Genomic DNA, 12,929 nt, shown 5'->3' with positions numbered 1-12,929 from the left:
TCCTAATTTCATGGTTCTTTAAAGAACAATGGCTGAGAAAACGAGTAGCTAAGGGAAAAGCAGTACTCAAAGGAAAGAGTAGCTCAGAGACAGGGAGCTCGCTTTTTAACTAGGTGACCTATTCCATTGTGCTTAGAAATTTTTCATTTAGTGATTTGACATCTGCTTCCTCAGACCTTTCTCTCACAGATTTCAGTAATATCTTTTGCAGCCACACAAAATATGTATTTTTCTATGTGATAACACTTCAGATACTTAGGGGCAGCAATCATCTCTCCTCTTCTCACAGGACATTGGTACCAAAGTTCTCATTTACCATCCTAGGCATCTACCTCCACATATGCAAAATGTATCAGTGTCCCCATTACAGGGTGGGAAGGAGAATCTAGCCTGCCTATATGTGAGGTTCCTTTACTGGAAAAACTTTTCCACCCTGGAATAATAGCTGAAAATCTAGAGTAAATTTAACATAGAGCTACAGTTTGAATACTCTTTTCTTAAATGAAAATTTCAGATGTGTTCTGATCCAGAACATGAGCAAAAAAAAAGGAACACAAAAGAAAAAATTTACTTAATTCCACAAAAAGGAATTCAATTTCTAAAGCTCTCCATCATTTAAACATTTGAAATTGCTCTGGGGCCTCTGTTTGGGATCGTGCAGGCGTGCTACCCCTGGAATTCACTTCTGAAGGATCCAGATTGAGCAGAATCAAGATACTGGGATTTATGTTTTCTAAAACACTGAGAAAATCAGGACCGTCACAGCTATTTCTCAAAAACACTATAAGCTGGGGAACCCATTAACCTTGACATAACTACAGGTGACTCTTGAACGATACAGGTTTGAACTGAGTGGGTCCAGTTCTCTCCTGATTTCTTCTGCCACCAAAGGTAGCAAGACAAACCCTTCCTCCTCCTCTTCCTCCTCAGCCCACCCAACGTGAAGACAATGAGGATGAAGACCTCTATGATGATCCACTTCCACTTAATGAATATAACTATATCTTCTCTTCCTTATTATTTTCTTACTAACATGTTCTTTTCTCTAGTTTGATTGTAAGAATATGGTAGATAATACATATAACATACAAAATATGTGTTAACTATGTAATCAGTATGGCTTCTGGTCAACAGTAGGCTATCAGTAGTTAAGTTTTTGAGCAGTCAAAAGTTACTCATGGATTTTGCATTACACAGGAGTCGGTGTCCCTAACCCTTGCACTGTTCAAGGGTCAACTATAAGGGCAGACTAAGATCACCTCCTGAATAACTCTCACAGCTCCTAAACAAATGGAGTCCCCTAAATTTTCCTGATTTCATGGTTCTTAAAAGAACAACGGCTAATTCCACCAGTCACATACTTCTCTCTGTTGTCTACTCTGATGACTCTCTGGGCTTTGCAATGTCTTGGATGTATAGCATATATAGGCTGAGATATATACTGTGAAATCTGTTTATGAATTGCTAAGAGCTGACAAGTTTAAAAATACAGTGTAGGAAAATTACTCATGGTTGTGGAGGAAGATGGGGAAAAGTGCCAAATGGGCTTTTAATGAAGCTGTCTCAGTGTGAACATATGTAAAAATAACTTTTAGATATAGGCATTATGATGAACAAAAATGGTCTAGCTAAGTTAAGAAAACCTATAGGTACACAAGATCCTGGTGATTATATGTATGATGAACAGCTTATTCATGAAGGACCATTTTGTTTCCTGTTAGTGGATCAACATACTTGGCTCCCCAAAAAACACTCCAACTAGACAAAACATATCAACACATTAGTCAGAAATATAGCTTTATTATCATAATATTTCATAATCTAAAAACTTCTTTAATTCTAGAACAGAATATTCCAACTTCTGTACAACCGACTGGCCCTGCAGAATACTGGAAAACAGTGTCTGAGCAACTTGAACCTTGCAGATAAGAATCTGTAACCTACTTTGGGAAAAAGGAAAAAAGCAAGAAAAACAGTTCAAAGGAAGATTTCTTCCCTACGAGACAAATAAAATTAAATCTACTCTCCAGTTTAACCTTGAACATAGTTTCCCAGAAACTTTGGTGATTTCTTCAAAAAAGCAACCGCCTTAACTCTAAGGTCAACTGCCCACGTAGACAAAGAAAATATTTAAAAATAAGACACAAACGGGACATGGTACTTAGCTCAGGCCATGGTGTGTTAAGTGGAGTATGCTTCTGAGTAAGCCATCTCCCATGTTTTGACACTAAATTTATGTCTCTAAGGAGGCACAACATACATAACACATTTCTTTATATGGGGGTCAAAATTTAGTGGGAACTTAAAAAAAATTTTAATATAATAAATAAATCTCAAAATAATTTGTCTTGTGAAATGTAGAGTAGGATGACATTATGGTACTTTCTGAAGATCATGGGGTACCACTGTCAAAGAGAGTTGCCATGCCGTCTAGGTATGTTAGATGGAAATCCAAAAGGTCAGTTACTTTAAATAAAACAGAAACAAGTTGTCATTGCACACACATTACGGGACAAAGAGCATGCAATGCAACTAACAAGTCATGTTTTTAGTATGTAAAAGGCTAAAGTGCAATCATGGTATAAGCATCAATAATAAATAACTTTAGAGGGGGAAGTTAATTCTCCAAATAAATAATAATTATAACATTACAATTTTTACAATGTTAGCCTAAACAGTGATATTCACAGCAATGTTTTTCTCCACTTGATAGCTGCTTATATATCACATGAATGATCCACCGCCCATAAACCGAAAGTCAAAGTGAAGATTCCAAAATGAACATTTTCATTTTGGTAGGTTCAAAATGTTTGTATAATGATAAGTTACACTTTTCAATTGACTGGCATTTTAAGCAACTGCTTTATTTCCTATTTTTAATGCGCTGCTAATTTGATGCTTATTGCAATAACAATCATAATTCTGCCAATGTTAATTACGTTACAGTTTTGATTTTTTAAATAAGAGAATTCAGTTTACATGAACAAACATATATAGTTTAAAAACCACTCACCACAAACACATACTTTCTCCATGAGTATTTAAAAATAAATTATTAATATACTTAACATACATATTTTGTATGTGTTACATATATGTATATATGTATATATTTGTGGACAAAATTATTCCTGTTTTCAGAAGAATGTCAGCACTTGTAAACTCTTCATGAGACCTGATGATATTGCTAAATTTAAGGAAAAAATAACATGGAAATTCATTCTTGAGGAAAATCATACAGCAGGAAATTCTTAACAGCTCTTTGTGGAAACAAAAGCCATTTTAGGGAGGGAAGGAAGGGAAGACAGTGTCAGATTCTGGCTCCTACATGCATCGTTTATTTCAGAAATTACCTTAGAATGCAACATACAGTGAACACTCCAGATACTTGGTTGAAAGATACCTGAAGCCTTAACAGGGCACAGAAGCAGCAGGAGGCGAAGTGAACTACCCAGTGGAAAAGTTAAGCCAGCGAAGAGAAAGTCATGCCCGTAGCAGAGACAGAGAGGGCCACTGACACTGTCCAGGAAGCAGGTCTTAGGAAAGGGCTTGGCGACACCCGCAGTGCTTCCAGGATGGTCACAATGCACCAAGCGTGCAGTCCACTGTCATTCCAACCACCTAGACACCGAGCCCATGCTGGGTGCTAATCAAAAGAGCGTTTTACTGTGCTCCCCAGCCATATCCACAAAAGCAGCTATTAAGATAGAGGCTGGCAGCGTCGTTTGCGGGTGCAGAATACTCAGCCAAAGAAGATGGCAGAGGTGTACCAAAATCTGAATAAACATGCATCTAGGCCACCAAAAAACCTCAATCAAACAAACGAACTGAAAGACACTCTGTCGGAATGAGAACTGAAGTCTGACTGAAAGAGTCCCTTGAGCAACCCAGAAATTGAAATCTTGATTAACCAGAATACTCGGGCAATGGGAATCCTTATTTTGGAGGCTTTCAAATTAGCTGAGGGGAAGGTTATACACAAACACAAATATTTTCATTTTACTGTTATTAGCAGAACTTTACACTCCCATTCCTTGCCTCACACTTTGGAGAGCAGTGGGCACAGATGAATTTTCTCCCTAGGCCTGACATTTTGTGTGGCCTTGGTCTGAAAATTAATGACCACTGCACAGAAGCCCAGATGCCAAGATTACTGGAGACTGGGCCAGTTACTTTAGAAGTTAGAGCTTTAAGATTGATTTAATTTTTTTATTCTTTCTGTAATTTGCAAGCTTCTAAAAGGGGATTATAATAAAATTCTGTTTCACTAAGATTCCCATTTGCTAAGCTCTGGTTAATCGAGGTGCTTGTCTGTGTTATGCCCTTGGCTTTTCCAATGTGTCTTACTATGGAATGTTTCCAGAAAGACATTACTGTTGTTCCCTGGAACAACGTTCCCCAAAGCCCAGCGATGATTGGTCCAGCACCACCCACCCTTTTAGATGATGTTCACAATGGCTGTTGGCTTTTTTTTAGCCATTTTGGGCCTGATGTTGCCTTTGCGGCCAAACCCCAGGAGCTCCCCTTTCTTCGGAGGTCTGCAGAGGTCTCTTGAGGACTCGGCCTGTTCGTGAATGGCCTTGGCAGGCTGCATGCTGGCTCTGTCATCCTTGGCCTTTTTCAGGTGGTTCCTCCCCTTTGGGTGGAAATGGGCCTTGAGATCAGGGTGGTTACACACCGAATGTGGGTGCCCTCGGCTTCTACAGAGGGTTGGCGGGGAGTGGAGAAGAGATGAGCAGAAAGAAAGATTTCTTTAAAACCTTAAAAGAATAACTACTCATGGCACAATCTCTCCTACATGCTACAGTGGTGATAATGCTACCACAAAGACAAATCATAATATGAGTATTTTTCTTCCAAAAATTCCTGTGGTCTCCATGAAATGATCACATGGTACTAAATTCCCAGGGAGATATTACTAGTCCTATTTACAGTGATAAGACTGAGGTACAGAAAATGTTAATGACTACCCAGAATAATACAGATAGTTGGTCTATGGAGAAGATGGGACCAGAACTCATGTCTCTTGACTTGTTAAGTGACGACTAGCAGACTCAGACAAATTCACTGCATAGGCATTGTAAAGCATATGACTGCCAGGATGAATTTACATAAACAATGTAGTACATGAACTACATTAATAGTACTATAGAGTTATTATGACCACGCTATACCTTAATAAGAGAAAGTTATACTATATAATACTCTAAAAATATTCCTCCAGTACCATCATAGTGGCATATACTTATAGACTAATAGGATATTAAAAGGTCACATCAACTTTTCACAAAGTTAGGTACGCATGCTGGTCAGTTTTCATTTAAGCCTCTCAAAGCCATTTATAATATAGATATCATATAAAATAGATATGATCTCATATAAAATGCAACAGGAAAACATACAATACAAACATTGTCAAATGGCCCAAGTATAAAAATACATACATACAGGCATTTGGGCTTCCTATTTGAGGAGATGTCTGTAAGCTGAAGGAAAACAAATAAGAAAAAATGTTACTGCATTTGAGGACTGGATTTGGTTTTTAAAATATTTCTTATACTTTCTAAAAACTGCATTCCCATTAAGGGAGTCAGTGACTGCTACTGGTAGCATGACCTGCAGCACCATCCATTGCATCAGTGAACAAGAACATCTCATGCTCAGCCTTTGCTTGCTTACTCCAGGAGCCTCTGTGGGCACTTGTTCTGAGATTTCTGAGAAGTCTATGTCAGCAGATCTCAAAAATCTCAAACACTCAAAAGAGCCTCCCAGTAGAACAACATTTGAAGAAACATGTTTCCAAATACTGGAATGCCTTTGCATCCTCATAGCTTAGTTCCCACTTATAAGTGAGAACATAAGATACTTGGTTTTCCATTCCTGAGTTACTTCATTTAGAATAATGGCCTCCAGCTCCATCAAAGTTGCTGCAAAGACCATTATTTCATTCCATTTTATGGCTGAGTCGTATCCCATGGTTCACATATACCACATTTTCTTTATCCACTCGTTGGTTGATGGGCACTTAGGCTGATTCCACATTTTTGCAGTTGCAAATTGTGCTGCTATAAACATGTGCGTGCATGTGTCTTTCTCATATAATTTACTTCTTTTCCTTTGGGTAGATATCCAGTAGTGGGATTGCTGGATTGAACAGTAGTTCTACTTTTAGTTATTTAAGAAGTGGGGTGACGGATAAAAGACAACATATTGGTATAATGTACACTGCTCACATGATGGGTGCACCAAAATCTCAGAAATCACCACTAAGGAATTTATTCATGTAACCAAAAACCACCTGTTTCCCCCAAAACCATTGAAATAAAATAAATACATAAAATTTGAAAACCTGAAATGATCAGCCATGATTTCTTGATTGATTCAGGCTATATTTGCAGCTAATCTATAGCTGTGGCCAGTCACAATGTATCAACTAAGGGAAACACTGACGTAAAAGGTTTCTTGCCTATCATACATCATTCCTAAAATGGGAGAATACGAAGAACAACCCCACAGCTGTCCCTGAGGCTGTCTATCATTGAGATGATTTCCCACTCCTAATAACTCATGCAATGAAATATCTGCATGCACTTTTGTGGCTGGGCTTGGAATATTCTCATCTGCAGAATAAATTGATAATTATCATTTTGTGATAGAGATGTCACCATCCAGTGTATAGGCAGTGTATTTCCATCCTCCTGATCCTGATCTTCCTCATGTAGTTTTCACTAAAATAAGTGGTGTCACATTAGCAGGCAGACCAACAGAAGAAGAGAAACGACAAATAAAATATGGAGAGAAGGCCACCTTGGTATGTGGGCCAGTGTGGCCAAGACATATGTCCCCGCTGTACTAAAATAATCTGAAAACCCAAGCTCAGCCTAACAGGATCACTGCCTGCCTTCTTCTGTCTGCAGCAAGCCACAAAGGAAGTTCCTTAAAAAAAAAAGGAGGCTTAAGTCATGAGGAGACAAGATAGGATTCTTGTGTTCTGTCTTTTGACACAATCAGAACTCAGCAATATTTTGAGCCTGCTCATGCAGGCTAGGTTCGGCTTCAGATTAGTAAATTGTAATAGAAAAAGGCAACGTTCTCACATGAGGTCCCAAAGATTATGCAACATACAAAGAAGGTGGGACAGATGGCTCTGGCAAATGCCAGGCTGGTAGCTTCTGGGGAACCGAAGGCACTGGCATCAACTTTCTCTACCCCACCATCACCAATAATTATTTCTCAGCTGGGCTCCTTCAGTGAACTTCAATCAATTTATAAATTGTAAAAATAAACAAGGTTTTTCTTCCTTTAAATCTTTCCTCCTTATTTTTTTTAATTATTAGAGCATAACAAAATGCGTTCACTTTACCGTTTGTATGTATGTAAGTGGCAGTTTAATGATTTGTTGCATACATTTGTATACACACTGCTTTTTGGAATTTTATACAAAATTGAGAGAGAGAGAGAGAGCAAATACACGTGTGTGTATGCTTCTGTCCCTGAGAAAAAGGCTAACAATGTTATCATATATTCAAAGTGATCTCTGACTTCAAAAATGTTTTTAGAACTCCAACCTTAGTGACTATGACTGTCACTAATGGGCCCTGCTGGGACCTCAAGAAATGAAAGGACTTTACTTTGTCTTACCGAGAGGGAAATGCATGATAAAGATGAGTAAAGATGGGTCATGAAGCTCACACATATAAAGATACTATAAATTGTGCATGTCTAGATGTCACACGCCAGATCAAATACTGACCACATAACAGGCAGATTAACCCCCACAGCAGCCCTAGGAGGTAAGCATCATCATTCCAATTTTACAGATATAGAAGCCAAGGCAGCAGAGTTAAGTAACTGATTTGAAGCCTCAGTGCTTTACCAGTGTTCGGGCTGGGCTTCAAATCCAAGTTAGTAGACTCCAAGCCTGAGCAAGCCTTCACTGCGTACTGTCTTCTTAAAAACTATGTGTTCATGTGCATACATATAAGAACAAAGAAGTATGTACACAATAAATTAAGTGGAATCAATGGCTGGACTAGAATTCCTCCAAAGATCCTATAAATGATGAGGTTTGGGGTGGAGGCCGGGGCTTATCATCACAGCCACCACAGAATTTCCTCTGCTCCCCCTGTGAGCACAAGACGCCACTGTTCCTCCTGGCCCCTTTGGCGTCAGGCAGATGGAAAACCTTTTCCCACTTAGCCCATCTACCTACTTCCATTTTCTCCTAGTCCAACACTTCTGTCTTCTTTTTGATTAGGGAGAGGAGGATGTTAAGATGAGGATCAAAAGAGCCTTTGATCAAGGTCCCAGGTTGGAAAAATATAAATAGCCTTGTACTAAAAGCCAACCTAAGTACAGGTTTGACTAACTCTTATCCAAAATGCTTGGGACCAGAAGTGCTTCAGATTTAGAATTTCAGAATATTTGCATTCTACTTACCAGTTCAGCAACCCTAATCCAGAAATACGAAAACTGAAATGCTCCAATGAGCATTTCCTTTGAGCATGACCCTGGAGCTTTCAAAATGTTTTGGATTTTGGAGCATTTAGAATGTCAGATTTGGCCTGGTGCAGTGGCTCACGAGTGCAATCCCAGCACTTAGGGAGGCCGATGTGGGCAGATCACCTGAAGTCAGGAGTTCGAGACCAGCCTGGCCCATATGGTGAAACCCCTGTCTCTACTAAAAATACAAAAAAAAAAAAAAAAAAAAATTAGCCAGGTGTGGTGGCAGGCGCCTGTAATCCCAGCCACTCAGGAGGCTGAGGCAGGAGAATCGCTTGAACCGGGGAGGCAGAGGTTGCAGTGAGCCATGATCATGCTACTGCACTCCAGCCTGGGCAATTAGAGTGAAATTCCGCCTCAAAAAAAAAAAAAAAAAAAAAAAAAGAATGTCAGATTTTTGGAATAGGGATGCTCAGCCTGTAATATACATTCACCTATAAAATAAGAAGCCACATCTTTGATATCATCGAACTGCCAAATCTGTGCCCAGGATATCATCAAAGTGCCAAATCTGCCCAGGGTATCTGTGGCTATAGAGACAAAGAATAACTCAGATGCTTTTAACAAAGAAAGTTTTGAATAATATCTTTGGCCCAGCTTAGTGAAGATATAGAGAGCCCAGAAACCCACGCTTCTGAAGCCTCAGCCACACTGAGGACAGCTTCTTGCCCCAGTGCACTGCAGAATAAGCAGAAGATTCTGACTCTACTCCCCACTTTCCCCCTCTTGCTTGCACACCTGAGCTCCCTCCTTTAGAATAATGAGGAATACCATCCCCAGCCCGGATCTCACTCTCTCCACTAAGGCTGCACTACAAAAACAGTGTAGATCCTCATCTCCCTTCTTATAACCACCTTAGTTCCCTCCCTCTCTTCTCTTCCCTCTTTTTCTCATTACCACCTCTAGAGAGCAGTGAAATTCCTAGATTGATATGTAAGTTGATTCTTTCTAAGGTGACTTATAGCATTAAAGAATCTTTTGTGCTATGGAAAAATTTCCTTCCCCTCACATTTAGTGCCTTTGCTGAAATAATGTTTTGGTATCTGTAGCTTTCCCTCAATTCCCTTGAGCATTTATGTTCTTGTTCACCTGGCTGATTTCTAAAAATATAATATGCTTACTCAGATATTTTATCTTTATGCTCTGAAAAATGGTGCCGAATTAGACACAAAGTGACCTACTATCCCATCTGTCAAAATCACTCACACAACTGCTCAAATGGAAGGTCATGGAACAGCTTGGATAATCTTATTTTAAGTGTTGCATTTATGTCCTGCAGGTTGCTAAATCAGGACTAGCAGTAATTCATTTAACACATATTTACTGGGGTGCAGAACTTACTGGTACTGAGGAAACTGCTCTCAGTGAGGAGGGGGACACAATTACTGATTAAACAAATGAATATAATTTTATATAGTGCTAACTACCACAGCCTGAATATCCCTAACCCAAACACCCAAAATCTGAAAGCTCCAAAACGTGAAACTTTTTGAGAACCAACATGACTCTCCAAGGAGATACTCACACTGGAGCATTTTGGATTTCTGATTTCAGATTAGGAATGCTGAACCAGTAAGCTGAATGCAAGTATTTCAAACTCTAAAAAAATCTGAAATCTGAAACATTTCTGGTCCCAAGCATTTCAGATAAAGTATACTCAACCTGTATGACAATGAAACACACTGTTATAAGAAAAAATAGTCTACAGGGTCTGCAGACTGTGTCATAATGTGGCTGACTATGGTTCAAAGCAGAGTTTAGAGTACTATACAAAGAAACAAGGGGAAACCACATCTGCCTAATCCTTTCAGAAATCACATACCTCATTCTTGGTCTTCCTAGGGCAACGTATCCTCCCTCCAACCCTCAAATAGTTCCCTCGCCACAGCCTGATCATGTCCCACTCATACACAGCTCTCATCTCTAAATTTCTTGCTATATTCTAATTGTACTTTATTTTATTTGAATTAGTCCATTTTTCCTTCGGTATAGCAAGTCCATGAGGGTAGATCATATCATATTTGGAATACAGAAGGTACAAACATAAATATTTATTAATTTCCCACCATCTGTGTATGTATATATGTATGCATACATTTTTGTGCATGTATTTATGTGTGTATATGCATGCATGTACATGTATATGTACATTTGTGTGTGGTGCACACATATACACAGCCATGTACTAAAAAACAACGTTTCGGTCAACGACAGACTGCATATACGAGGGTGGTCCCATAATATTATAATAAAGCTGAAAAGTTCCTATCACCAAGTGACACCATAGCTGTTATAAGGTCGCAGCACAATGAATTACTTGTTTGTGGTGATGCTGGTGTAAACAAATCTACTGTGCTGCCAGTCACATAGAAGTATAGCACACACAATTATGTACAGAGCATAATACTTGATAATGACAATAAACAACGATGCTACTGGTTCGTGTATTTACTACACTATACTTTTTATCTTTCTATTTTAGAGTGTACCTGTTCTATAAAAATAAAATGTTATCTGTAAAACAGCCTCAGGTAGGTCCTTCAGGAAGTATTCCAAAAGAAGGTATTGTGACCATAGGAGATGACAGCTCAGTACACGTTATAGCCTCTGAAGACCTTCCAGTGGGACAAAATGTGAACAGGAATATTGAGAATCCTGGCTCTGTGTGTATTTGTGTCTTAGATTTTAACCAAAAAAAAAAAGCTTAAAAGAAAAATTAAAAAATGTAAAAACAGAAAAAAAGCTTATTGAATAAAGCACATAAAGAAAATATTATTGTACTTCTCTGGTATAAAAACAAGCACATAGGGCTGGGCGCAGTGGCTCACGCCTGTAATCCCAGCACTTTGGGAGGCCAAGGCGGGCGGATCACCTGAGGCCAGGAGTTCAAGACCAGCCTGGTCAAAATGGTGAAACCCCATCTCTACTAAAAATACAAAAAATTAGCTGGGCGTGGTGGCAGGTGCCTGTAATCCCAGCTACTCAGGAGGCTGAGGCAGGAGAATCGCTTGAACCTGAGAGGTGGAGGTTGCAGTGAGCCAAGATCACGCCACTGCACTCTAGCCTGGCAACAGAGCAAGACTCCGTCTCAAAAAGAAAACAAACAAACAAACAAAAAAGCACATAGACCAATGGAACAGAATAGAGAACACAGAAATAAAGCCAAATACTTACAACCAACTGACCTTTGACAAGGCAAACAGAAACATAAAGTGGGGAAAGGCCACCCTATTCAACAAATGGTGCTGGCATAATTGGCAAGCCACATGTAGAAGAATGAAACTGGATCTTCATCTCTCACCTTATACAAAAATCAACTCAAGATGGATCAAGGTCTTAAATCTAAGACCTGAAACCATAAAAATTCTAGAAGATAACATCGGAAAAGCCCTTCTAGACAATGGCTTAGGCAAAGACTTCATGACCAAGAACCCAAAAGCAAATGCAACAAAAACAAAGATAAATAGATGAGACTTAAACCAAAAAGCTTCTGCACAGCAAAAGAAATAATCAGCAGAGTATACAGACAACCCACAGAGTGGGAGAAAATCTTCGCAATCTATACATCTGATAAAGGACTAATATCCAGAATCTACGAGGAACTCAAACAAATTAGCAAGAAAAAACAATCCTATCAGAAGTAGACTAAGGACGAGAATAGACAATTCTCAAAAGAAGATATACAAATGGCCAACAAACATATGAAAAAATGCTCAACATTACTAATGATCAGGGAAATGCAAATCAAAACCACAATGTGATACCACCTTGCTCCTGCAAGAATGACCATAATAAAAAAAGTTTTTAAATAGATGTTGGCAGACATGTGGCGAAAAGGGAACACTTTTACACTGCTGGTGGGAATGTAAACTAGTACAACCACTATGGAAAATAGTGTGGAGATTTCTTAAAGAACTAAAAGTAGAACTACTATTTGATCCAGCAATCCCACTACTGGGTATCTACCCAGAGGAAAAGAAGTCATTACATGAAAAAGATAATTGCATACATTTACAGCAGGACAATTTGCAATTGAAAAAATACTGAACCAGCCCAAATGCCCATGCCCATTAATCAACGAGTGGATAAAGAAATTGTGGTTTATATATACCATGGAATACCACTCAGCCATAAAAAGGAAAGAAATAATGACATTCTCAGCAACGTGGTTGGAACTGGAGACCATTATTCTAAGTGAAATAACTCAGGAATGGAAAACCAAACATCGTATGTTCTCACTCATAAGTGGGAGCTAAGCTATGAGAACGCAAAGGCTTAAGAATGATACAATGGACTTTGAGGACTCGGGGGAGGGGGTGGAGGAGGAAAGGGTGGGAAGGGTGTGAGAGATAAAAGACTACAAACTGGGTACAGTGTACACTGCTTGGGTGATGGGTGCATCAAAATCTCAGTAATCACCACTAAAG

The 12,929-nt window shown here is 39.1% G+C and overlaps 1 protein-coding gene across 2 annotated transcripts in view; it reads right to left on the bottom strand.

The window, feature by feature from the left end:
- The window catches only part of ZNF365 (zinc finger protein 365), a 106,996-nt gene that overhangs the window by 77,110 nt on the left and 16,957 nt on the right, over positions 1 to 12,929 (bottom strand). The window contains exons 4-5 of one of the 2 annotated variants that reach the window (XM_055274429.2): positions 5,449 to 5,486; positions 1,785 to 4,700 (exon numbers count right to left, since the gene is read on the bottom strand). The exons of the other annotated variant lie outside the window; for it this stretch is intronic. Of the exons in view, the coding sequence (XP_055130404.1) occupies positions 4,439 to 4,700; positions 5,449 to 5,486 (300 nt within the window). The 3' untranslated portion in view covers positions 1,785 to 4,438. Of the gene's footprint in view, positions 1 to 1,784; positions 4,701 to 5,448; positions 5,487 to 12,929 lie in introns of those variants that run through there. 2 annotated transcript variants of the gene reach the window in all.

This window comes from Symphalangus syndactylus, chromosome 4, assembly GCF_028878055.3.
Source record: "Symphalangus syndactylus isolate Jambi chromosome 4, NHGRI_mSymSyn1-v2.1_pri, whole genome shotgun sequence".
Lineage (NCBI taxonomy): Eukaryota > Metazoa > Chordata > Mammalia > Primates > Hylobatidae > Symphalangus > Symphalangus syndactylus.
The sequence above is the reverse complement of the archived record's forward strand: the minus strand, read 5'-3'. Positions and strand labels throughout refer to the sequence as shown.